The sequence below is a fragment of the Nelumbo nucifera genome, chromosome 4, assembly GCF_055504915.1.
Source record: "Nelumbo nucifera cultivar China Antique chromosome 4, China Antique-T2T, whole genome shotgun sequence".
NCBI lineage: Eukaryota > Viridiplantae > Streptophyta > Magnoliopsida > Proteales > Nelumbonaceae > Nelumbo > Nelumbo nucifera.
Window position 1 is genome coordinate 32,504,048 of NC_142652.1, and position 23,554 is coordinate 32,527,601.

A 23,554-nucleotide genomic window follows, 5' to 3' on the forward strand; every position below is an offset into this window, starting at 1 on the left:
AAAAAAAGCTACCTTTGTAATGGGAGTGGATAATTTGTTTTAACATGTTCTTAATTTCTTATTATTTGGTGCATCGAAATTATATGCTATATGGTACACTATCAAATATATATATATATATGTGTGGTATTTATGCACTAAAACAGATAGTTGAAAGAAGATAGTATCAGGAAATATTTTCCTTGAATATTTTGTTTAGTCTGCCTTTTTTGAACATAGAATGGTAGAAGGCATCAAAATTTTCTTTTCTTCCTCTTTTATATCAAAACAGATGCATCCTTAATTGCATCAAAATTATTACAAATTTTATCTTTTAATGGTACTTATAAGCAATAAATATTATCACTGAAGATGGAACAACTTTTTCATTTCTTTGTAACTTCAATAATATTAGCACAACTGCATGCTTTGTCCTCTTAAAATACCACTTATTGTCAATTTTTTCTACTTTACCATGTAGTGTATCAGTGTATGTTGCCTGAGAATCTCTTTTCTTTCAACTCTATATAGTTTTCTTCTCAACATTCATGAATGTTTCACTTGTCTGTGAATGTTACTTAGTTGTAAGAATGTATGTGTTGATTGTAAATAAAATACATATCTAACTATCATTTTGGTTTCCAAGGTCCGGATCATGAAAAGACTTCGGCATCCTAATGTTGTTCTTTTCATGGGAGCTGTAACTCGTGCTCCGAATCTTTCAATTGTTACGGAATTTCTTCCTAGGTATGCTGGCATTAGATGTCTTTGAAAGTTTCAACATATTTGTGGTGATTTTTACCTCTTTATGACGACTTTCTTGTATTTGGAAAATGGATCCTTTTATCGAATTGCCTTATGGCTTAAGGACTTGTGGAATTGTTACCGTGGCATCGAGTTTTGATATTATTGGTTCCTAATACTTGAAGAGAAGTAAAGCTAGAGGAATAATCCTTTAGGCTATGTTTGGTTTGAAGGAAAAGGTAAGGAGACCTTTACAAACCTTGTATAGGTTTCCTTACCTTTCCCTTCCTTTCCCTACTTTTTCCTTCAAACCAAACTCAGTCTTATTGAATTGACTTATTGCTTGAAGACTTTTTGGAATTGTTTTAATGATTTGTTTTTTTTTTCTAATATTGTTCTTAATACCTGAGTAAAAGAAAGCTTCAGGAATCCCTTTTTGTTTCCCATTTAATCTGTGAAAGGATTACACTAAGACGATAATGAGGAAACTTAGGATTTTCTTGGCATATAAGGAATTTCAATAAATGAAATCCTTAATCAAGAAGTCATTTTAATGTTGACTCTCTTTAATATGACTGCAAATTTATTGGAAAAAATACTTAAATGTTATATACAACTTTTTCTAAATCAACAATTTCATGGACTTTTTGAATTTTGATGCATGAGAGTAAATTTCACTAAAATTTCCATCAAATTGTCCTCATCCTTCAGCCTGTTGACTACTTTTTTCTACCAGGCCCACGAGTTGATAATGTCTAATCTTAGATGCAATTTTCATGTGTTTGGAGTGAATTTTGGACCTAAGAGTTACCCTTAATAAGAGTAGAAAATACTTAGAGTAAACATTAAGTAGGTGGACTGTGGACTGTCAGAACATATTAGATTGTGAAATTCAAAATTCGTCCCTAAAATATCCTGGTAATGTAGGACCAGTTTTGTTATCAATTGATGTAGGACCAATTGCTCTGATGCCAAACTATTGTAAGATGAATTATAACCCAAGGGTGAGTCTAGGAAGATACCAGAATAGGGAACTGTTAGATTTGGAAGAACCTTGAGGCTTAATTGCAAGAATTGAAGAATTGTTCCAAATTTGTCAAATGTTTCTACTTGAGGAAAAATTTGAATGAAAATTTGTAGGTAGATTTAGCATGGATAATTTTGTAGCGACTGACCAAGTTCGGTAGGGCTTGGCATATGTCTTTCAGAAAAGGAGGAATAATATTCTTTTCAAAGAAAACCTAAAATTTCTGGTGGAGTTTTTAGATGAATTTTGGTAAAAGTGATGAAGACCTCTGAGGGGTGGCCTTATATGAAAGAAATCAGAGATGGTTTGATGCAAATGAACAAGAATGGCCAAGATAAGAAAACTTCGAGTTTTGATATAAACTGGAGAATAAACGTACATGAATAAGTTAATTAAAACTTATTTTATTTTACTCTAGAGAGATGTTAGTGGAATTCATCTGGTGAGGAAATTTTGGTTTCTTGATGATAGCTTTTAGAATTGAAGAGAAGATAGAGAGAGAACCCAAAATCACTTAATGGGCACCTAGATAATAATGGTCTTTCATGGAATTTGGGGTTGAGGAGGGGCTTGAGAGATTGAGAAACTTTTAAACTTGTGAACTGGTTAGAAGCCTTAAAAGAGGTTTCTCTTTGTCCTTCTGGGTTGGATGAGAAGGTATGGATTCCAAACACTAGTGGCAATTTCTAATGTGCTTCCTTTAAAACTCATTCCTGGTTAGAACCCTAATGGTTGGTCCAGCCCCTCCAAAGGTGAAGGTTTTTTGTTGTGAGATTGCTACTTAGATCATGGATACCAGTGAGAGGCTCCAGATGAAATGGCAAACCTGGTGTCTTTCCCCTCATGTGTGCATTTTATGTTTGAAGAGTGGAGCAACGCTTTTCTTCTTTTGACTTGCCAGAAGGCTACATAGGTATGGAACCACTTTTTTTTCCTTCTGGGAGCAGTTGGGCAGCACCTTCCATAGATCTCTTCTTTACAAGCTTATTAACATGCTATACAAAGAGGCAAGAAGATTTTAAGGCATTGTACAAGGGAAGCTGTTCTATGGGGCCATAGGGGAGGGGAGAGGAAGCTAGAATCTTTGAAAACAAGGAACTAGAGGCAAAATCTTTGATAGATCTTATCATTGGTAAGAATAACACATTGGTAAGCTAATGTCTGTGTCCATTCAACTCAACACTGGATGTCACCCCATCAAATATCTTCCCAAAATCTAGTCCTGTCCCCATAACATACATCAAATCTGATTATGTGAGCCAAGAACAGAGGAACAATGACAGTGATGGACATCCAAGGAGATACAAGTGTTGATCTAATTGCAAGACCAGCATCCCATCTGTTTTCCTTTTGTCCATGAATACTCTTAATCACGGCATGCCAAAGTTTGTCTGTATTCTTAGGGAAATGTCACGGCCATTACTCACTAAAGACTAATTTCTAAATGCCAATCTTCCCAACTTCACTCCTCCTTATTCCTTGCGAAAATAGTGTGCCAATTAACTAGCTGATCTTTTTTTGACCGAAAGGAAGTACAACAGAATATTGAGAAGAGTGATTTTTATGGGGTTTATGAGCTTCACTCACCATAAGCATAATATGCAGAAGATTCACTCTAATATTGGTCAAATATCATACACACACATATATAGAGACACTCTAGGGTTGGCCAAACTCCTTAAATTAAGCAGAGCTGTCAATGGGTTGGGTCTACCCAACAGAACCAAATCGACTGAACTGATTATGTCAGTTTTGGTTCAGTGGTTTATTTCCCTATTAATAATTGGGTTGGGACTGGTCCTTGCTGTTCCAAACCGATGAAGACCTAGATCGATTATATAGTTAATAATATACAGAGATCTCCTGGTATTCTTGTATCTTTTATTATATTTTATGTCTAAAAAGGTAAGTTTCACACAGTATATAGGATACTTTTGGTTAAAAAGCACTTGGTTTTATCAATATGTAAACAGTTTACTATTTTACTGCCATTTTTATTAAAGTTATGTTATAAATAAATGAAGTTCTAAGTTGTTATTATCATAGTCACGTAAAATGACCAAAATATCCATATTGTCTAAAGAACTGAAAAAAATTCAACTTTGACTCTGTCTCCTATATTACTTGGCTTTTGGGAAGAACCTTAGATGATAATGGTGAGATCATTTGTTCTTAATTGCTCCTTTGGTAATATTTTACTCTTTAACATGGATCATACATTTGTATCTTCTCCTGATAGAGGGCACCCAGATTGTCAGGTTGTCAATGCTTTGAGTGGCCACTTCAACAACTAATTGTGTCTATTATCCTACTCCTTTTTCCCCATTGAGTTTCACTAGTACTTTAATATATACTTACTAATTATACATGTATTGGTGATGAGTTGCTTTCTCAAAATGAGAAAATCTTAGTGCATGCTGATACACTAACTGGTCATCCATGTGGTTAATACTTTTAGAAGAATAAAAACAGCATTTGGTTATGGACAAGGACATCTGAGATGTATGTGTGATACGTTAACTGAATCATGTATAAAAAAATACTTAATAGAAAAAGTGAATAAAGGTGTTTCGAGATTATTTTTGTTATATATCCACAAAATATAAATAATTCTAGAAATGCAGAATGCGGCAAGAGATCAAATCCTTGATTATTAATTGTCTGCATAGGTCCCCTGTTTGTATTAGGAATTTCCAATGGTTAATGGTTATCTGAGAGAGATTAGTTATTTGGTACATGGATTTATTCATGTCTTTTGGAAAATTTAAGCATAACTTATGTCTTGCAGAGGTAGTTTGTATAGGTTAATTCACCGGCCTAACAATCAATTAGATGAACGGAGGCGTTTGAGGATGGCCTTAGATGTTGTACGATTTCGCTATTTCTCACTCTTTACTATTTCCGATCAATAGAATTTTTTTGGTAAACTTGGTGATTTCACTTGCAATAATTGCCTACCTTTTTATAACTGGATTTTCAGGCCCGAGGAATGAACTATCTACACAATTGCACACCTGTAATTGTTCATCGTGATTTGAAGTCTCCAAATCTTCTTGTAGATAAAAATTGGGTTGTAAAGGTATTTACTCTTTTCTCACATTTGGATTGCTGTTTTACATATGATTTTTCTTACCTGATTTTTCTGAAAGTGATTTGACTTGCTATCCTAACTTAGGTTTGTGATTTTGGGTTGTCAAGAATGAAGCACAATACATTTCTTTCTTCAAGGTCAACTGCTGGGACGGTAAGCTGCCTTATTGCAAGTCAAATCATTCCTCCTATAACTTCAAACTATTATTATGACATTATTCTTTAAGTTGATTCTTGTTTGTTTACATAGTTTTTGTCCATTCGATATGTGTTTTCCTTCATTGCATTTATCTTCATTCTATGTTCTATGCTGGATTTAAAACCAAATTTTAATTTCTTTTTACCTTTGATTACACCTTACTTTTTTCATTTACATGTACGCTGCCTTATCAAGTCAAATTAGTCTTCCTATAACTTCAAACTATTATTATGTCACTATTCTTTAAGTTGATTCTTGTTTGTTTACATGGCTTTTGTCCATGCAATATGAGTTTTCCTTCATTGCATTTATTTTAATTCTGCGTTCTATGCTGAATTTAAAACCAAATTTTAATTTCTTTTACCTTTTATTGCACCTAATTCTTTTCATTTACATGTATTCCATGTTCCTATCCTTGATTGCCTAGCCTTGCCCTAAACTTGCTAGTTTCTTGTGATCAAGCGGTAGGCTCCAATTAAATAATAGTAATGATTATGATGATAATACTTGCATATATTTTTTACTCTCTTTGACTACTTTGCAAGTGTGAGCTTGCTTTACACTGTCGGTCCCAAGCCTAGATAAAGGAGAGTTGATTCAGGTTGGCAGTTGGCATTAAAACCCTCACCAACCTATGGTCATTGACCCAGGATTGTCTTTTTGTGCTCATCCTAGGGTGTTCCCCGGAAGCAATTCACTACACCTTAGACTAACTTGGCAAGGGTATGCTAGGGTGTTCCCTAGAAGTGGCACGGTATAGCTACGTCTGGTTGTGGTGTTCCCTAGAGGGCGGGTAAAGAAGTTAGTCTAAGAAACACAAATTCGATTAGCCACTTGGAATGTAGAACATTAGCAAGAAAGACTATGGAATTAGTAGACACTAGGAGTGTAACTGAGCCGAGCCAAGATAAACTTTAAAATGTCTTGACTCGGCTCGACTAAAATACTACTAGGTTTGAGCTTGAGTTTGAGTTCAATTCGAACTCTATTTTCCGGTTTGACGCTTTGAGCTCGATTTGATTAAATGTTTGATGAACTTCAGTTTGGCTTGAAAGCTCGAAAATGAATATAATTTTATATTTTATAAATATATATGATATATTTTTATAATATATAGTATATTTTCATATTATATATGAAATACGGAAATATATTTTACATACAAATATTTTTCATTATATATTATAAAATATATTTTTATATTTTATAATACATATATACATATGTGTGTATGCATAGCTTGGTTGAGCTTGAGTTCGAAATTCAAATAACTAATTGAGCTTACACCAAGATTTGAACTCGATTCAAGTTTGATTAGAATCAAGCGCAAACCAAACTTAATTGAACTCGAGCCTGAACTATTTGGTTAGAGCTTGATTCAATTGCACCCCTAGTAAACACAGTGAAGAGGAGAGGAATTAATATTGCATGCTTATAAAAAGAACTAAATGGAAGGCAAAAGAACTTAAAAAGTTGATGGCTACATAATGTGATACATAGTAGAACTGTTGAAGTAAATAATTGAAATGGAGTAGCAATAATAGTAGATAAATATCTACATTACTATTTTTTTCTCTCCCAAAAAAATAGTAGATTAAAATTTAGAAAGAAATTATGAACATTAAAAGAATTGGATATAGACTAATTTTAATTAGACTTGTTTTAGGTGAGGAAATCATTAACACAATTAGTGCTTATTGTAGAGAGACCAGGCCGAATGGGCCCTAGTATCTATTCTTTAATTTTTTGTAGTGCGTTATTTATTTGTTTGTTAATGGGCTTGTCTTTATGGGCCTGTTACTTCTTTTTATAAGTTTATTTTAAGTTTATGCTTAGCTGGCCGCCCACTTAAGGGCATACTTGTAATTAACTTAGAGAATGAAGATTAACAAAAGGATTAGAGAGGGAGAGAGGAGATTAATTGAACTTTTCTTTTCTCCATCTTCTTCCTTTGTATTACTATCTTCTACCTTTCTTTCACTTTTCTCTCTAATTTTAATCAAGTTTATATCAGTGTTAGATTTACTTCTTTGTATCAGAGCAAGTTTCTCCCTTCTCTTTTTTATTTTTTTTTTCTCTTTTGCCATACACCCTTTGATCATGACTGCCAAGAAGTGATGCTGTATTTTTTCTGCCCAAAACCCTAGCCGATTAGAGAGTTTTGAAGTTACAGGTAAAGGAGAAGCTTTTGGTGTGGCGCTTAGTGCTCTGGTAGAAGCGGCTGCATCTTCTCTGTTTCTCCCCGACAATTGAGTGCAGTGAAACCCTAGTTGTCAAGTATCCGGGTATTGTTTTGACTTAAAGTAAGTTTATAAAGACTGGAAATCTAGTTTTTTGATTTTTTGTTTGATCAATGGAGCAATATGGAAGTGAGTCCAAGCAGACGCCAGTATCTAGGCTTGGCTCGGTAGATTCCGTTTTGACTAGAGTAACAACAATTAAGTTGGATGGAACCAATTACCTAGCTTGGGCACAATCTATACGGATTTATGTCTGTAGTAGAGGTAAATTAGGGTATCTCATAGTCAGTAAGGTAAAGCCCATAGAGACAAACCTTGCATTTGAGAAATGGATGTAGGAGAACTATACAATAATTGGATGGTTGGTCAACTCTATGCAGCCCCATATAAGTCAGCATTATCTTTGGATGCCTTCATCCAAGGAGATCTAGGACAGTGTTACGGAAAAACCTATTCATAGAAGTTGAATGTGGCAAGAGCTTATAAGCTGAAGAGTGGTATGAAAAATCTGAGACAAGGGGAGAAGAGTGTGGCAATCTACTACTCTGTGCTGAAATCTCTATGGCAGGAAATTGATGTTATGGAGACAGTTGTATGGGAGAGTACAAAGGATGTAGACTTTTAGGAAATTGGTGGAACGAAACAAGGTGTTTTCTTACAGGACTCAACCCTGAGTTTGACATTATTAGGCAGAATATTCTGGCCAAGGATGAGGTCACTCTTGCCCAGGCATATGCTATGGTAAGCAGTGAAGAGAGTAGGCAGTAGGTTCAGTTACAAAGTTCACCTACAAAACACTTTGCACATGTTGGATTAAAGTCGAAGGGTCCGACTGAGAAGAAAGAGATTCTTGATAGTGTGTCCAGCCAGAAATAAGAGGAAGAGAATAGAAGAGAAGAAGAAGAGAGAAGGGAGAAGAGAAGAGAAGGGATTGGCAATGTAACAGTGCTGGTGGCGCCAACTTTTATTATAATATATATAGGGCGGCATAAATAAGAAGGGAAAAGACCCTAACACCAACAACTAAATTATTTCAACACTCCCCCTCAAGTTGGAGCATAGATGTCAATCATGCCCAACTTGTCACACAAATCTTTGTGCCGCACATGATGAAGACCTTTGGTGAAGATATCTGCAAGTTCTTCTGAGCTGACATATGAAGTACACACTTCTCCATTTACAAGTTTCTCTCTAATAAAATGCTTGTCCACTTCAATGTGTTTCGTCCTATCATGCAGGACTGGATTAGCAGCAATATTGATGGCAACTTTATTGTCACAGTAGAGTGACATAGGATTGCTCACTGCAAAACCCAGTTCACCTAACAAATTTCTTATCCACATGATTTCAGCAACCCCATGAGACATCGCTCTATACTCTGCTTCAGCACTAGATCTAGCCACCACACTTTGTTTTTTACTTCTCCATGTGACCAGGTTTCCTCCTACAAAGGCACAATATACACTGGTAGACTTTCGGTCATTGACTGCTCCTGCCCAATCTGCATCAGTATATACTTCCACTTTTAAGTGACTGTGTTTCTAGAACAACAAACCAGCTCCAGGAAACTTCTTGAGGTATCTTAGGATCCTCTCTGTAGCTTCAAAGTGAGTTGTCCTAGGATTGTGCATGAACTGAATAAGGACACCCACTGCATAAGCAATATCAGGCCTGGTCATAGAAAAATACAAAAGTCTCCCTACGAGTCTTTGGAACTTCTTCACATCTTTCAAAAACTCTCCCTGACTGTCTCCCAGATGATGATTAGATTCAATTGGTGAGTCAGTTGGTTTTACCCCCAACTTGCCTGTATCTTCTAGTAGATCTAGTACTTATTTCCGTTGGGAAATAAAGATGCCCTTGTGAGAGCGGGCAACTTCAATTCCAAGGAAATAACGTAAGGGGCCTAGATCTTTCACCTCAAATTGAGTAGCTAAGATTTTTTTAGTCTCCATATTTTAGCCTCCCAATCTCCTGTGATCACTATGTCATCCACATACACAATAAGAGCTGCAATTTTCCCTTCACCTCTTTTCACAAATAGAATGTGATCTGACTGGCATTGTTTGAACCCCATCTGTTGAACTGTTAAATGGAACTTACTAAACCAAGCCCGAGGTGATTGTTTCAACCCATATAAAGATTTTTTTAACCTGCACACCTTTTGTTCACTGCCTTTGGCACAGAATCCTGGAGGTTGGGTCATGTACACTTCCTCTTCCAAGTCACCATTCAAGAAAGCATTTTTGATGTCCAATTGGTGAAGTTCCCAGTCAAGATTTGCTGCCAATGAAAGAAGGATCCTGATAGAGTTCATTTTGGCTACTGGAGCAAAAGTCTCTACATAGTCCACTCCATATACCTGTGTAAAGCCTCTTGCTACCAGTCTAGCCTTGTACCTTTCAACAGTTCAATCAGCCTTGTGTTTCATGGACTCTGTAGCCACAAGACCAGCTTTATTCTCCAACACGTAGAGACCATCCACCATGCTTCCTCTACCAATCGTCTTCCCCGAGGCCAAATCCTGAAACACACATGAAGACGGAAAAAAAGTGACGACAACAAATTAATAGGTAATTTCAGAACATGCAGTACATTAGGAAGGGTAAGGCCAAGTGGGAGAGGTATGGTACCTCGACCAACTATGGTAGAAAAAGAACCATCAGCTAGTCTCACCTTATCTCTCCCAATGAGAAGGTTATATGTCTAAAATAAATTTGACTTACCGGTCATGCGGTTTGAGGCTCCGGAGTCAATAACCCAAGGAGAATCAATGGTATGAGATGACACATGGAAGGCAGTGGCAGCATTACCTGATGTAGACGCAAAAGAGGTAGAGGGAGTAGGACCAAAATCCATCTGGCTGAGAGTCCTACCGTACAAGTCCAAATGTTCACGAAAGGAGTTGATAATTTCTTCCTTAGGGTCAGAACTGGGATGCCTCTCTTGAGTTACCAAAGGACTAGTCTCTGTCGACGCCATATTAGCTGAGTTATACTTTTTCTGATTCTGCTGGCTTGGTTTCTTGCCCTGATCAGGTGTTGACTTCTTACCCAAATCCTGCGCCCATTTAGGTTTTCCATGGAGATCCCAACATGTATCTCTCATGTGTCGTGTCTTCTGGCAGTGGGTGCACCAAAATTTACTCTTATCATCCAAGCAAGCATTGTAGAACTTCATTTTCTTTACATAATAAAAGTCCGGATGTTTCTTTTTCCAGAATTGTTTAAGTCTGTGTCGGTTAATGATTTTCAGTGTTAAGTGTGTCAGCTAAGCAAGCATTGTAGAATTTCATTTTCTTTACGTAATAAAAGATTAGATGTTTCTTTTTCCATTGTGTATTCTGATGTTTGAGGACCTGTAAATATTCCAACAGAGAATGGCCTCAAATACTTCATATCTTTCATTGATGACTTCTCTCGATATACGTGGGTGTACCCTATGCACTCTCGAGATGAAGTTCCTGAACTTGTGAAAGCCTTCCAACATATGGTATACACATAATTTCAAGCAGAGATTTGAACTTTCCAATTAGACAATGCCAAAGAGTATTTTCATGGTGACCTCATAGAATTTTTTGAAACTTGTGGCTCTATTCATCGTAGTTCTTGTGCTGGAACCCCTCAACAGAATAGGGTTGCAAAGAGAAAGAACGTCATCTCTTAGAGGTTGCTCGAGGGTTGCTGATACACATGAATGTTCCCAAAAAGTTCTGGGTGGATACTGTTATGATTGCGACTTATCTTATCAGTCAAATGCCATCTCGTCTCTTGGAGTACAAGCCCCCTCATCAGCTCATCTTCCCTACAACTCCATTGTTTCCTAAAGTATTTTGTCCATGATCTATCTCCTACCCGTGGAAGCTAGATCCCATAGCCATTGTTTGTGTTTTCCTTGGCTATCCCCTTTCCCTAAAAGCTTATCGTTGCTTTGACCCTATTTTCAAAAAGTACTTTGTATCCATGGATTTTTCTTTCTTTAAAGATGTGCCTTTCTTTCCTGCTCCTCCTCAGGGGGAGAGTCCAAGTGAGGAGAAATAGAGACAGATTTTGTTGCCTTCTCCTCCTGACCCTCCTCCATTTCGGATCTTTCGTAGACAATAGTACAAAAGTCAAGGCTGGGATCAACAAAGTTCAACAAACACAGAGCATCCTGAAGCTGTGCAACCTGTGCCATTGAACTCTCAGGGGTTGAATCCATCATTGTATCCAGGTACTATTGTTCCAATTAACATCCCTGTGCCCATTGATATTGTGATCTGGATCTTCCTATTGCTAAGAGGAAAGGTGTCATGCACCACACACCACCTAATGGCTCTTATCCTATGAGAATGTTTCACCCTCTTTCTGTGCTTTCCTCTCTGCTATTGACAGCACTTCCCTTCCTAAGAGTGTTGTAGAAGCTTTACTTGTTCTTGAGTGGACAAATGCAATGAAGGAGGAGATCAATGCCCTTCACAAAAATGGCACGTAGGAGCTAGTAGATCTTCCTAAGGGAAAGGAACCTGTGGGGTGCAAATGGGTATTCTCTGTGAAACATAAGGCAAATGGCACAGTGGAGAGGTACAAGGCCCAGCTAGTTGCAAAAGGTTTTTCACAAGTGTATGGAGTTGATTATGCAGAAACCTTTGCACCTGTAGCAAAGGTTTTTCAGAGGATGGTAGGCCTGCTACTATGTCCTGACATCTCCTATGTTGTTAGTGTTGTGAGGCAGTATATGCATGCTCCTTGGGTTCAACACTAGGAAGCCATTGACAGGATACTTGCATACCTGAAGAAGCATCCTGGCAGAGGGATTCTTTTCTTAGACCATGAAAATTTAAAGATGGAGTCCTAAACAGATGCAAATTGGGCAGGTTGCTTAGATGACAAGAGATCTACATTAGGGGTATGCACCTTTGTGGGAGGAAACTTGGTCTCATGGAAGATTAAAAAACAACCAGTTGTAGCTAGATCAAGTGCAGAGGCTGAATATAGATCTATGGCTCATGGTGTTTCAGAACTACTCTGGGTAAGATCTCTACTAAGTGAGATTGGAATAAAAGCTGAAGAGCCCATGATGTTATATTGTGACAACCAAGCTGCAACCAATATTGCCCACAATCCAATTCAGCATGACAAGACTAAACACATTGAGGTTGATAGCCACTTCATAAGAGAAAGGGTGACAATTGGAGAAGTTTGCTTGCCTTATGTCTCCTCTGAACTACAATTGGCTGATGTCTTCACTAAAGGGGTTGCAAAGAACAAGCTTGAGTACAATCTACGCAAGTTGGGAATATGTGACATTTACTCCCAACTTGAGGGGGAGTTTTGAGGTTTTAGACAAATTGTGTAGTCTATAGTGGTACTTTTTGATTATTTATTGTTTAGATAGGAAGTGGGGACCACAGCACTCTTGTTGGGTCCTTTTTGAGCAGTTATTTTAATTGTTTTATGCTGTTTTATGTGTTAGCCGCCATATAAGGGCATATTGGTCCTTGTACTCTTTATTATTTTAGACTAAACAAATAAATAATAGTGAAGAGGGCGGCCAGCATTATTGCTCTCTTTTCTCTCTGAAATCCATTCTCTTCCTTTTCTCCTTTCTTCTCTTCTTTTTCAAGAAATATTCTTTTCTTTTACAGATTTTTTATTTCAGCACCTTTCTACTCGCATATTTATCTAATACTGAAGTCTGACTTAAAAACTCCCCAACTTGTGAGTTTCCTCTCTCCCATCTATGACTTCCAATAATGTAAGTGTGGCCATGTCTTCTTCTGGTGCTTTCCTCCATCCAATGTGGGAGATATGACTTGATGATTATGGAACAATAAAATATGACAAGGATAAAGAAAATTCTCAAAGACATAAAAGGAGAGATATATTTAATAAGAGAAGAAATGTAAAACATACTGTTCTTTATGGCAATAGGAAGATCTCTGTAACAATATTTGGATCTTCAGAGATAAAATGGATAGGTGGTTGGGTTGCTGAATTTGACTAGGTTAATGGTTATCCTTGTTTTTTACATTTTCTGTAACCTTGAAAAAGTGGATCTTGTTGAGCATTAGTCAGCTTTCAATGAGATGTACTTAGGGTTAAGGGTATGTATTAGGTGTGTTCTCCTTCCCCAAAACTATGGGGAACACCAATTTCTTAAAAGTTAAAACTGAAAAGAATAGGTGCCTTGTCCTCATAAGGTTATGGTGGAACCATCTTCTCTCAAAAAAGTTATGGTGGTACTGATCAAAAAAAAAAAAAAAATTAAGAATTAAGGTGGTTGCTGACAAAATGTAAAGATGGGCAAAGTCTTTTGCTTGAGAATGGAATTGTAACATTTAACATTTTTTTTTGTGGGATTCCCCAGTGTGCAGTTTATAGCTTTAGGATCAAGATTATTAAATCCTGCATGAATGTGACCCAAAAGCTCAAACAGTTTTTAGATGTATATGAAGCATATGCTTCTAGGCACACCTTGAGATGAGACATCTTCAAAATGTGCTGAGACTTTTTTTTTGATAAATCAGTGGAATTTTATTAATTATAGAAAAAGTGTACAATCAACCTAAGAGTAGGCACAAGATGTTACCTCACCTTGAAGCTGAGCACTAAGCAAGTAGACAAACACTAGCCTGAATTACAATTATAAAGTAGCCCAAAACAGATCACCCCTTGATACCCCTTGTTTAGCCAGAGAATCAGCCATATGCCGATCTGCTGACCCACTGAAACCTAACTACCATATTTCTTGTCAGCCAGTTAACTTTCTTCAAAAGATCCCTGTAACCCCAAAAGACTTTCTGAATTTGTCAGCCAGCCCACTACATTGGAGTCTCCCTCAGCTATCAATTATGAGGTGCTTAAGTGGTGTGAGGCTTACACTTTGTCAATCAAGGCATAGATGAAGTGTATGCATCAGACACACATGTACTTGGGTTAGAGAGGACACAAAAAGGAAAAAAAAATGAAAAGTGAATCTGCTTCCTGAACATGTGTGAGAGAGATGGACCAAAAGGGAAAAAAATACCTGTAGTGCCATTGCCTCAGCCTCCTTTTTCTTTTTTCCATTTGGAAAACAAGAAAATCCCAAGTGTCTAGCATGGGTTTTAAGAAATGGTGGCTTTTGTAATTATATGTCCATCCTTAGGGGCTGTAAAGTGTCCTTGTGACTGTCATTATTGTCATAAATGCCCATTTATCCCTAGGGCTATCAAAAATTGCAATTTACCCTTGAAGAGAACACAATGAAAAGTAATCTCATTTTAAAAGTAACATGAATTGTAAATAAATACTATTCATTTGTCCATATTTTAATTAACAGATGGAGTCCAAAGGATATCAAATCATAATTTGAATAATTATGAAGTGATAAAAACTAAAAAGGTGTAGATCACTAGATGTAAAATATATTAAATTGAGGAGGTATTTTAATCTTTCTGATGAAATTATTCAACAAAGGTACTATTTATTTATTTCATTTGAAATGTGAATGCTTACAATGTTTATGCTCCAAGCCTTATGCTTACAAGGCATATGCCTCAGAGGCATCAACGCCTCTGGCATACGCCTCAGGGCATTTTGGGGGCACCTCGCCCGGGGGTGCGCTTCCAGGCATATGCCTTCCATGCCTTTTAAAACACTGATCTTATTCTGTGCTTCAGTGCCTAACACTGAACTGAAAGATGCAAAGGAAAGAAAATCAGGAAACAATACATACTAGGAGACTATCTATTCAGAAGAGATTATGGGATTAATGAAATAAATGTAGTCATAAATGCATTGTTCCATTAACTTCTAGGAATTATTTATAGTTTCAGGAGTTCTTGTAGTCTACTTTATTGGATTTATATTTATGTTATTAAGGTTATCTCTTTGATCTTTGACATGCATGAAAGGGGTAATGTTGTATTCAAAATTTCTATAATGTCTACTACCCCTTTTTTCATGATGATAATTATTGACTTCATTACGTTCCTAAATTGTAATATGCTGAGCTTATGAGTTCCTTTGTGCTTCCTGTTTTTCAGGCTGAGTGGATGGCTCCTGAAGTGTTAAGAAATGAACCTTCTGACGAAAAGTATGTTATGCTTGCTTTTTTCTAGTTGAGTGAACTTTTCCTTCATAGATTTTGAGTATGAAGTCTAAGACTGTTAACCAAAATTTGCAGGTGTGATGTGTATAGCTTTGGTGTCATATTATGGGAGCTCTCTACACTGCAACAGCCATGGGGAGGAATGAACCCAATGCAAGTTGTTGGGGCTGTTGGGTTTCAGCATCGCCGCCTTGACATTCCTGATGATATGGATCCAATTGTTGCTGATATCATTCAAAGGTGCTGGCAAACGTAAGTATCCAAATGTCCTACACATAGTTGTCAAGGCGCTCTTTGAGGCTCACCTTGCCTAATCGCCAAGCAGTTTTGTACTATGTATTGTAAAATACTTTTTTATTCTTTATTTTTTGACATTATAATTGTAAAATAGACACTATTAAATTAAAATATTCATTTTGTGTGTTTATATACTGATTTGTTTTTATTATTTTCGTATTTATTAAGATTTTATCAATACAAACATTGCTAAATGCTGTATTAAACCCTCAAAGACTTTAAAACCTGAACCAATAAGTAAGGAAGAACTTAACACATTTTCTACTACTACTACTATAACAAAAATAAGGGTTCAGCCTCTATATTTTTTGAATTTTCTTTTCCTTTTTTTTCTTCTCATGAATATGTTGATTTTCTATACTTTAACATGAACTCTATACTTTTATTATGAAAATTATGAATAATTATTAAGGAAATATGACTATGGCACCTAGGGAACTACCCTAGGATCTATGTTTTCTATATAAAAAAATCCATCGCCTAGGTGACTAGGCGACAAGGCACCCCCTTGACGCCCAGCCTCGCCTTGGCACCTTGAAAACTATGGTCCTACGTTTTGCTTTCATCCACTCCTTTGAAATGCTAAATGAATTTTGAATCTCTCACTGGAACTAAGGATCATGCTCATGTTCATCATCATCATCATCTAAGCCTTGTCCTAACTATATGGGTTGAATAGAACTAAGGATCATGCCATTTACTCAAAATTAGCCTAAGTTTCTCATAGCTTTTATTGCTTCTTAGATTTCTTTTCCTTGGTAACTGGGGAGATGTAATGTTCTGCATTATATTGGGGAATGTACTTGTCCTTACTTTGCACATACAAAAATTTATTGAATGGTACAGATTTCTTAACATTCTTTGAACATTGTAGGGAGCCTAAAAAACGACCTACATTTTCAGAGATCATGGCAGCACTGAAGCCATTGCAAAAGCCTGTAACAAGCTCACAAGTACCAAGACCAAGGGCACCAATTAACAGTGTCCAGGAGAAAGGAGAGCCCTCACAGGGAACATAAGACCCAGCAGGCTGAAGGAGTCGAGTAGGAATTAAATTGAGCTATGGCCTGATTGATGTGGCAACTCAGCAGTGAATGTCAAAGGACAAAGGCAAGGATTGTCCTGCAATATGGGGGCCGACGCAAGTGATTGGCCAGATTGTGATTGACATACTCCATTTTGGAAAGATAGAATGAATTCTTGTAGAATTCTCTTTTTTCTTTGTTCTTTGTTTTTCACTTTTTTATTCTTGGCTTAGTTGTGGGTCCTTGTCAAAATTGTATATTTGATTGTAATCAATGGAAATTTGTTCAATCGAGGTTTGGGTTGATTTATCTTCCTTCTGAGTTGTCTTGGTTTTGGTGCAGTGTCTTAGAATCCAGATCAGGCCATAAGGTCAGATTGGAGAACATGGGATGAACTAAGAACTGTTCAAAGACTAATTAATTATTCTCAGCTCGGAATAGATATTCATTAAGGAGATTGCCTTCCAGTCCTCGCCCTCCCCCAACGGTCCATCCCGGCAAAAAATGAACTTGGGGAAGACCCGTAGGAGTGGGGACCGTTGTTCTGGAATCTCTTGTCCAATCTGGATTCCAGTCCAACGGTTGTATGTATTCCCCACTTCAGGAAACTGCGAGTGTGAGCCGAAATCCAGTTACCCTTTTAGAAGGGGTATTTGGTCATTACAGGCGCATCACTTGACGATAATACCCTTCTGAAGCCAAGTGGTGCATCGTACGAAGTTACAACGAGAATTTAAGATAGATATGGATAAGGTGGGGACGCTTGTCACTCACTGGGTTGAAGTTGAACAAGAACAATCTACATTAGGTCAGTGGCTGGCTGGGTGGCTCCTGTTCTGATTCTGAATTTGTTTCTTCAATGGCTACTTTCTTTTCATCTCCACCTTTTCTATCTCACCCCATTACAAGAATTCATCACTTCTCTTCATCTTCACAATCACCGCCACCACCAAATACTCCGCCGCAACCTCCAAACCCACCTCCACGTACAGCCTTGTCACAGGAGCAGCAGCCTCCAGGGTCCCTGAAAGTGGAGCAACGAAAGCCCAGCAAACCTGCCACTGCTACAACCCCCGAGTCGACGGACTGGATAGCTTCCACCTTAACCAGGCGGTTCGGACTTGGTGCTGGCCTTGCATGGGCTGGTTTCCTCGCTGTTGGCGTGCTCTCTGAGCAGATCAAAACCCGCCTTGAAGTCTCCCAGCAAGAAGCCAACACTAGGTCTGTTCTCAAGTTGCACTCTCTAGTCTCTATATCATCAAACTTACAGAATTTTTGGTCTACACATAGAATAATCGTTCACAGATTTATTAGTTTTTAGCAAACTCTTCATTTTTTTTTCGCCTTTTCTCTTTGAATTTGAGTCGATAACTTCCCAAACTATCTACATTCTATCGTATTAACCTTCTCATTGACACTAACAAAGTATGGTTGACAAGGGCTGCCAATTCTTGATCTGGGTAGCATACTGTCCCCACTTTTGGGCTTGGATTGGCGAATCCCAATTCTAAAACAACCCAAATTCGATCTGATCCGTGTCCCAACCTCTAAATTTCTTGGCTAATTTTGGTTCTGTAAACAAAATTCAGTGTTCTAAACCATCCAATAACAAATAGGCTGTTGGTAATTAACTCCACCTACTCTGGTTCCTGTCCATTGATTTTGACTTTCTTTAGTGGATGAATGGATGGATGAAGACCTTGAAACAGCCAAAGATCTTGTTATTTGGATCTGGAAGCCATATCTCTGATTTATGTTTACAGTCCATCCATATTGGACGTTTGAATCTAAGAGATGGAGCAAAGACATTAATTGAACAGAAGGCAAGATATGCTTATACTCTTGCCTGGTAAATAGCTACCTAATTCCTCAAATTGGGAAACCTTTTCATTCAATTTACAGAAGAACAATTTGGCCAATTTGGCCAATTTGGAACTGTGTGGAAACTTTGTAGCTGTATCCTATGATCTTTTATGCTATTAAAGTGCAGTGCAAATAAATGCATCTTTTATTGCTTTTACAGAGATGTAGAGAAGGAAGAAGAGGTGGTTTTGCCTAATGGCATCAGGTACATTTTGTGTCGAAATGTGCATTGACCTGCATAAAATGTAGGATGTCCTTTTTGCTTTATGGCACTTCTTTTGTTTATGTATACATCAGGTATTATGAGATGAGAGTTGGGGGCGGTGCTTCTCCGAGGCCGGGAGACTTGGTTGTGATTGATCTTAAGGGGAATGTTGAAGGCAGTGGAGAAGTGTTCGTCGACACATTTGGTGGAGACAAGAAACCATTGGCCCTGGTTATGGGTTCAAGACCATACACTAAGGGGATGTGTGAAGGGATAGAATATGTCTTGAGGTCTATGAAGGCTGGTGGGAAAAGGAGAGTGGTCATTCCTCCTAGTATGGGATTTGGAGAGAAGGGTGCAGACTTAGGCTCAGGTGTGCAGATACCCCCATTTTCAACCTTGGAATATACTGTGGAAGTTGATAAAGTTTCCATAGCACCAGCCTGAAATTGAAGGTTTTTGTAAGTACAGTTTATAGGCATTGCTTAAGTAAAAATTAATTATATTTCACATGCTTATGAGTCATGACTTGCATTCATTCATCATCATGAATTCATGACTACTTACTTAGATTTAGAATCTCTAGTTGTAGCTTACAAGTGTGCCATGTGAATGCAGAGTCATTTGGAATGATAGGAAACTTATCTATAAACATATGCTTCAAAAAATCTTCATCAATGGCATCGATGATCAACTTATACACAGTAGCTAATACCTTGTAGAAACATTGATGATTTTGGACTATTGATTCATTCGGTTATCAAGGTGTTAGAACATTACAGACTGGAGTAGGGAAACATTAAGGCTCTGTTTGTTTGGATCGTTGGTGTAAATGGAAATGGTTTCATTTCCACTCCAATTCTGCAAGAGTATAAATGATGTAAATCACACAGACGAGTGAGTAGAAATGTAGAACAAATACCATCCAGACCATAACATGAATAAGAAAAGCAGCAGGATGCAATTAGCTGCATCCAGATTTCCCAATGATACTTTTGCCCATCCACCTTATTTCTAATTCTAATTACCATAAATAAAAGCAGTAAGATGTAATTGATTACCTGTATTCTAATTTCTCAATCACACTTTTACCCATTCCATGTAGTAGTATAATGACTAATCCTACTGTGTTTTTTTCCATCAATAAATTATTACATTAAACTCCAATTTATTTATTAGTATATATAGCCGGTTCTTCCATAAGTTTGTATTTAATGCTATTATTTATAGTATCTTCTTATCTCTCTTCTCTTTACATTCTAACTCCACTTTTGGCCACATCTTGGTGCATAAATTTTCAGAAATTACAAAGCATTATGAGCTCCCCATTACCATGTTGTTATTTATTAAAATCTTCCGATCTTTCATCTCTTCAAATTCTGAGCTCCCACCCTTGTTCTATACCTTTTTATGGTGGATGGATATGTTTAAGCGTATAAAATTTTCAAAGTTATCAAAAGATTATGGACTCTCATGCAGTGGAGGCATTAACAAGTATTCGTTTAGCCAATGTTTGGTTTGATAGAAACTATGAGAGAAACAGAAAGTTGAGGAATTTTTTTTCTATGAACTGAGATAGAATAAAGGGATGGTCGTTGAACTGAATGACTTGTTGATTTGTTTTTAAGTGGATAAAGTAATTAAACAATATTAAATAACGCATTAATTGATAATCAACCCAATTTCAACTTCAGCCGTTATGGAGAACAGCTTCTAAGATATACACTTTGTACTACATGTGGTATCCAATTGGTTAGATCTTAGATGTGGATGACCCAGTAGTTGAGATAGTCACTTGGCATCTCCACCCTGATTTACCTCCACCTGTAGTCCCCTCGTAATGTGTAATATGTAATGATTAAGAAGGTCATTACCCAATGTTTGGGATGGATAGATTGGATATAGTCCTAACTTTTGACTCTTTTCTATGCAAAGTGGACTTGAATTTGAATTCTCACACTTGCCAGCACAAGATTTTACCATTTTACCAAAAAATAGCCCCTATGCAAACTGCTATATATAATACCATAAAAAAATGATATTGGGCATAACTGGGCCTGATTGGTAGGTTCTACGTCCACAATATTTGGACCCAATTAATCTGGATCCCCAGGGGTGAGCATTCGGATTATTCGGTTAAAAACCGAATTGAATAAATTAAAATTTTTAAACCGAAATAAAAAAAATGAAAATTGAATCGAAACCAAATTATAATAAAACCGAAATAACCGAGTTGAAATTTTCGATTCAGTTTTCAGTTATTTCGGTTAAAAACTGAATTTAATTAATATATATAATATTATATATTATAACTTATAATATATATATATATATATTATGAAATTTAATTTCATTATAATATATTAATATATAAATATATAGCATATTATATATTAAATGTTATATATTGTATATTATATATTACATATTAATTAATGAATTTTAATTAATTCAGTTTTTTCGGTTAACCGAATTTCTAAATCTGAAAACCGAAATTTCTAAAAACCGAATTAATCGAACCAAATTACCCAAAAACCAAAACTGAAATTTTCAATTAGGCATTTTGGTTTTAACCAAATAATGCTCACCCCTACCCATATGGGAATCCAAAATAGAAAATATGAGGGAAAGTTTACCTTAACAGACATTCTGGTCTCAAAAAAAAAAAAAAAGTTTTTGTGCTGAAAATCAATATGAATGATTGGGTCGGGTCAGTTTCAGAGGCCAACTAACATCCAATCCTAACCTAGATGATCCAACCCAAGCCCAACTTAGGCATTTCAAGGCAAAAGCAGCAGGTCGAGCTGGGATTTCCGTATCCTCTCTTATTCAAAAATAATAATAATAATAATAATAATAATAATAATAATAATAATAAGTGGTAACTTCACCTTGAGAGTTGGTTTGGGCCAGGACCCACCACCCAGACGTGAGGGACGCCTATAATTTCTACATGTCAAGACTTGCTAAGAATCTTGTCTTCGTGCTTTTGAAGCTATTATTTTGCTTTAGGTCTGGTTTGTCTTCACTCAATGCAATTTTATTTGCACCGGTCCAATATGAAAAGATAATAAGCCATATATTGTCTGGCCAACTTAGGCTGCGTTTGGTTCATCTTTTTGCATAGTCTTTTGTTTATTTACAAGCTGGGAAAACCGATTTTTGGTCTACTTCCGTTTGGCGTACAAAATATTTAGCCGTTAAAAGACGGAATGTCGAAAAGATGCGAAAAATTCATTTTGGGCTGATTTCGGGAAGCTCCAAATGAAGTTTTTCGCGTCTTTCGCATTTTATTCTCAGGTGGAAAGACGCACAGAAAGACCTGCATCTGCCAAACATGTTTCGGGCTGCTCAGATTTTCATGCAAAAGCTACAAAAAGATCTTCCTAAAAAAACACGCCAAACAGGCCCTTAAACATTTAAAGAATAACATATCTAAAATCTATATAGATATTCATTAAACATCAACCAATAAAAAGAGGGTAAATTACAAAGACCCCATTATGGGTTAGTGACGACGAATACCCTGTGTACTTTCACTTGCGACAAAGACCTTTGAATTTTTGCATTGTGACAAAAACCCCTCCGTTAGCAATCCATTAATTTACTTCAGAAAATATTATCATTTGACTAAAGCTTTTTAAATATAAAAAATACCCTTTTATTATTTTAGTTGGATGATTTTGCCTTTTCACTTACACTTTGATAACTCAACAATTCATGAAAATATTAGTTCTCATATGATTAAAATAGCTGGTGTGGCATACATGTATACTAGTCTTCTATGACACCAATGATAAATGTATATTCTTTTCCGGCAATAGCATAAAAGATGCGAATGATTCTTTTGATACCACAGGAGGTTCTTATATATTCAACAACAGCCTACTAGACAGCTTTTTGCCGGTGAGATAGTGGCAACAACTTCCGGCAAAGAACCACTTAGGGTTCTTGTCAAATGATTCTTTATATATTTGTGCAAGTTAAGGCTTGGAAGAAAATAAAAAACGGATGAGAAATAGACAATAGGGGGAATGACTACCAATTTTCATCATTTTTAAATTTTCATTTCATGTTCCTTGAATTACGATGAAGATATTTTGGTAATTTAGTGCCTTCTATCAACTAACTTAATAGTCATCCGTCTTTGTCACAAATGAAAGTATAAGGAATATTTGTCATTGATCCCACAATATGGGGGTAAATTAAAATTTGCACTTTTATGGTTATCATTTTCATTCCCATGCATTTATTTACATTAGTGCAAATGAAATTGCACTGCAAGTAGGGGTGTGCAATTAGTTGGTTTGGTTAGAATCGAGGACCTAACCAATTATTTGGTTTGACCATCTTTTCCAATCAAATCGAACCAAACTAGAGTTTATAACCAAACCGATCCTTTAGTCTAAGTTTTAATAATTAGTCTAGTTTTTAATGAACAATTAAGGTCATATTTGGTTCACTGCTCTATGACTCATTTTTTTTAATGTTTGCTCATTCTAGTCAAGAATGGGCAATAATGAATAAATAAAGAATTCTTGTCATTTTTTTTTAGTGTCTAGTTAAAAAATTCTTGTCATGGGTTTCATTCTTTTCAGAATGAAAAATTAGTAAATAGCATAAAAATTAAAATAACCTGCAGCATGAAAAATTATCATATCCCATCTTGTTCATTTTTATTCTTTAAAGAAATTCTATACCAACGGCCATAAATCGCCACCTAAGTTTACAAATTACCACCATAAATGTTTATTAGCGGATTAATATAATAACGTATACCAACAGGTATTAATTGCCGGTCATTTACCGGTA

The 23,554-nt window shown here is 36.5% G+C and overlaps 2 protein-coding genes across 2 annotated transcripts in view; both read left to right on the top strand.

Moving 5' to 3' along the window:
* LOC104609949 (putative serine/threonine-protein kinase SIS8) overlaps window positions 1-16,988 on the top strand; it is a 72,814-nt gene extending 55,826 nt beyond the window's left edge. Inside the window, exons 7-13 of the mRNA XM_010276398.3 lie at window positions 626-726; window positions 4,539-4,617; window positions 4,731-4,829; window positions 4,926-4,994; window positions 15,288-15,337; window positions 15,428-15,604; window positions 16,524-16,988. Coding sequence (XP_010274700.1) covers window positions 626-726; window positions 4,539-4,617; window positions 4,731-4,829; window positions 4,926-4,994; window positions 15,288-15,337; window positions 15,428-15,604; window positions 16,524-16,668 — 720 coding nt within the window. The 3' untranslated portion in view covers window positions 16,669-16,988. The remainder of the gene's footprint in view (window positions 1-625; window positions 727-4,538; window positions 4,618-4,730; window positions 4,830-4,925; window positions 4,995-15,287; window positions 15,338-15,427; window positions 15,605-16,523) is intronic.
* A 458-nt stretch (window positions 16,989-17,446) lies between these two features.
* LOC104609950 (FKBP-like peptidyl-prolyl cis-trans isomerase family protein) lies at window positions 17,447-19,560 on the top strand. The gene is made up of 4 exons (XM_010276400.3): window positions 17,447-17,895; window positions 18,698-18,742; window positions 18,835-19,203; window positions 19,361-19,560. Exons 1-3 carry the CDS (start codon window positions 17,534-17,536, stop codon window positions 19,187-19,189), a joined length of 762 nt encoding a protein of 253 aa, XP_010274702.1. The 5' UTR covers window positions 17,447-17,533; the 3' UTR covers window positions 19,190-19,203; window positions 19,361-19,560.
* Window positions 19,561-23,554: the final 3,994 nt, after the last annotated feature.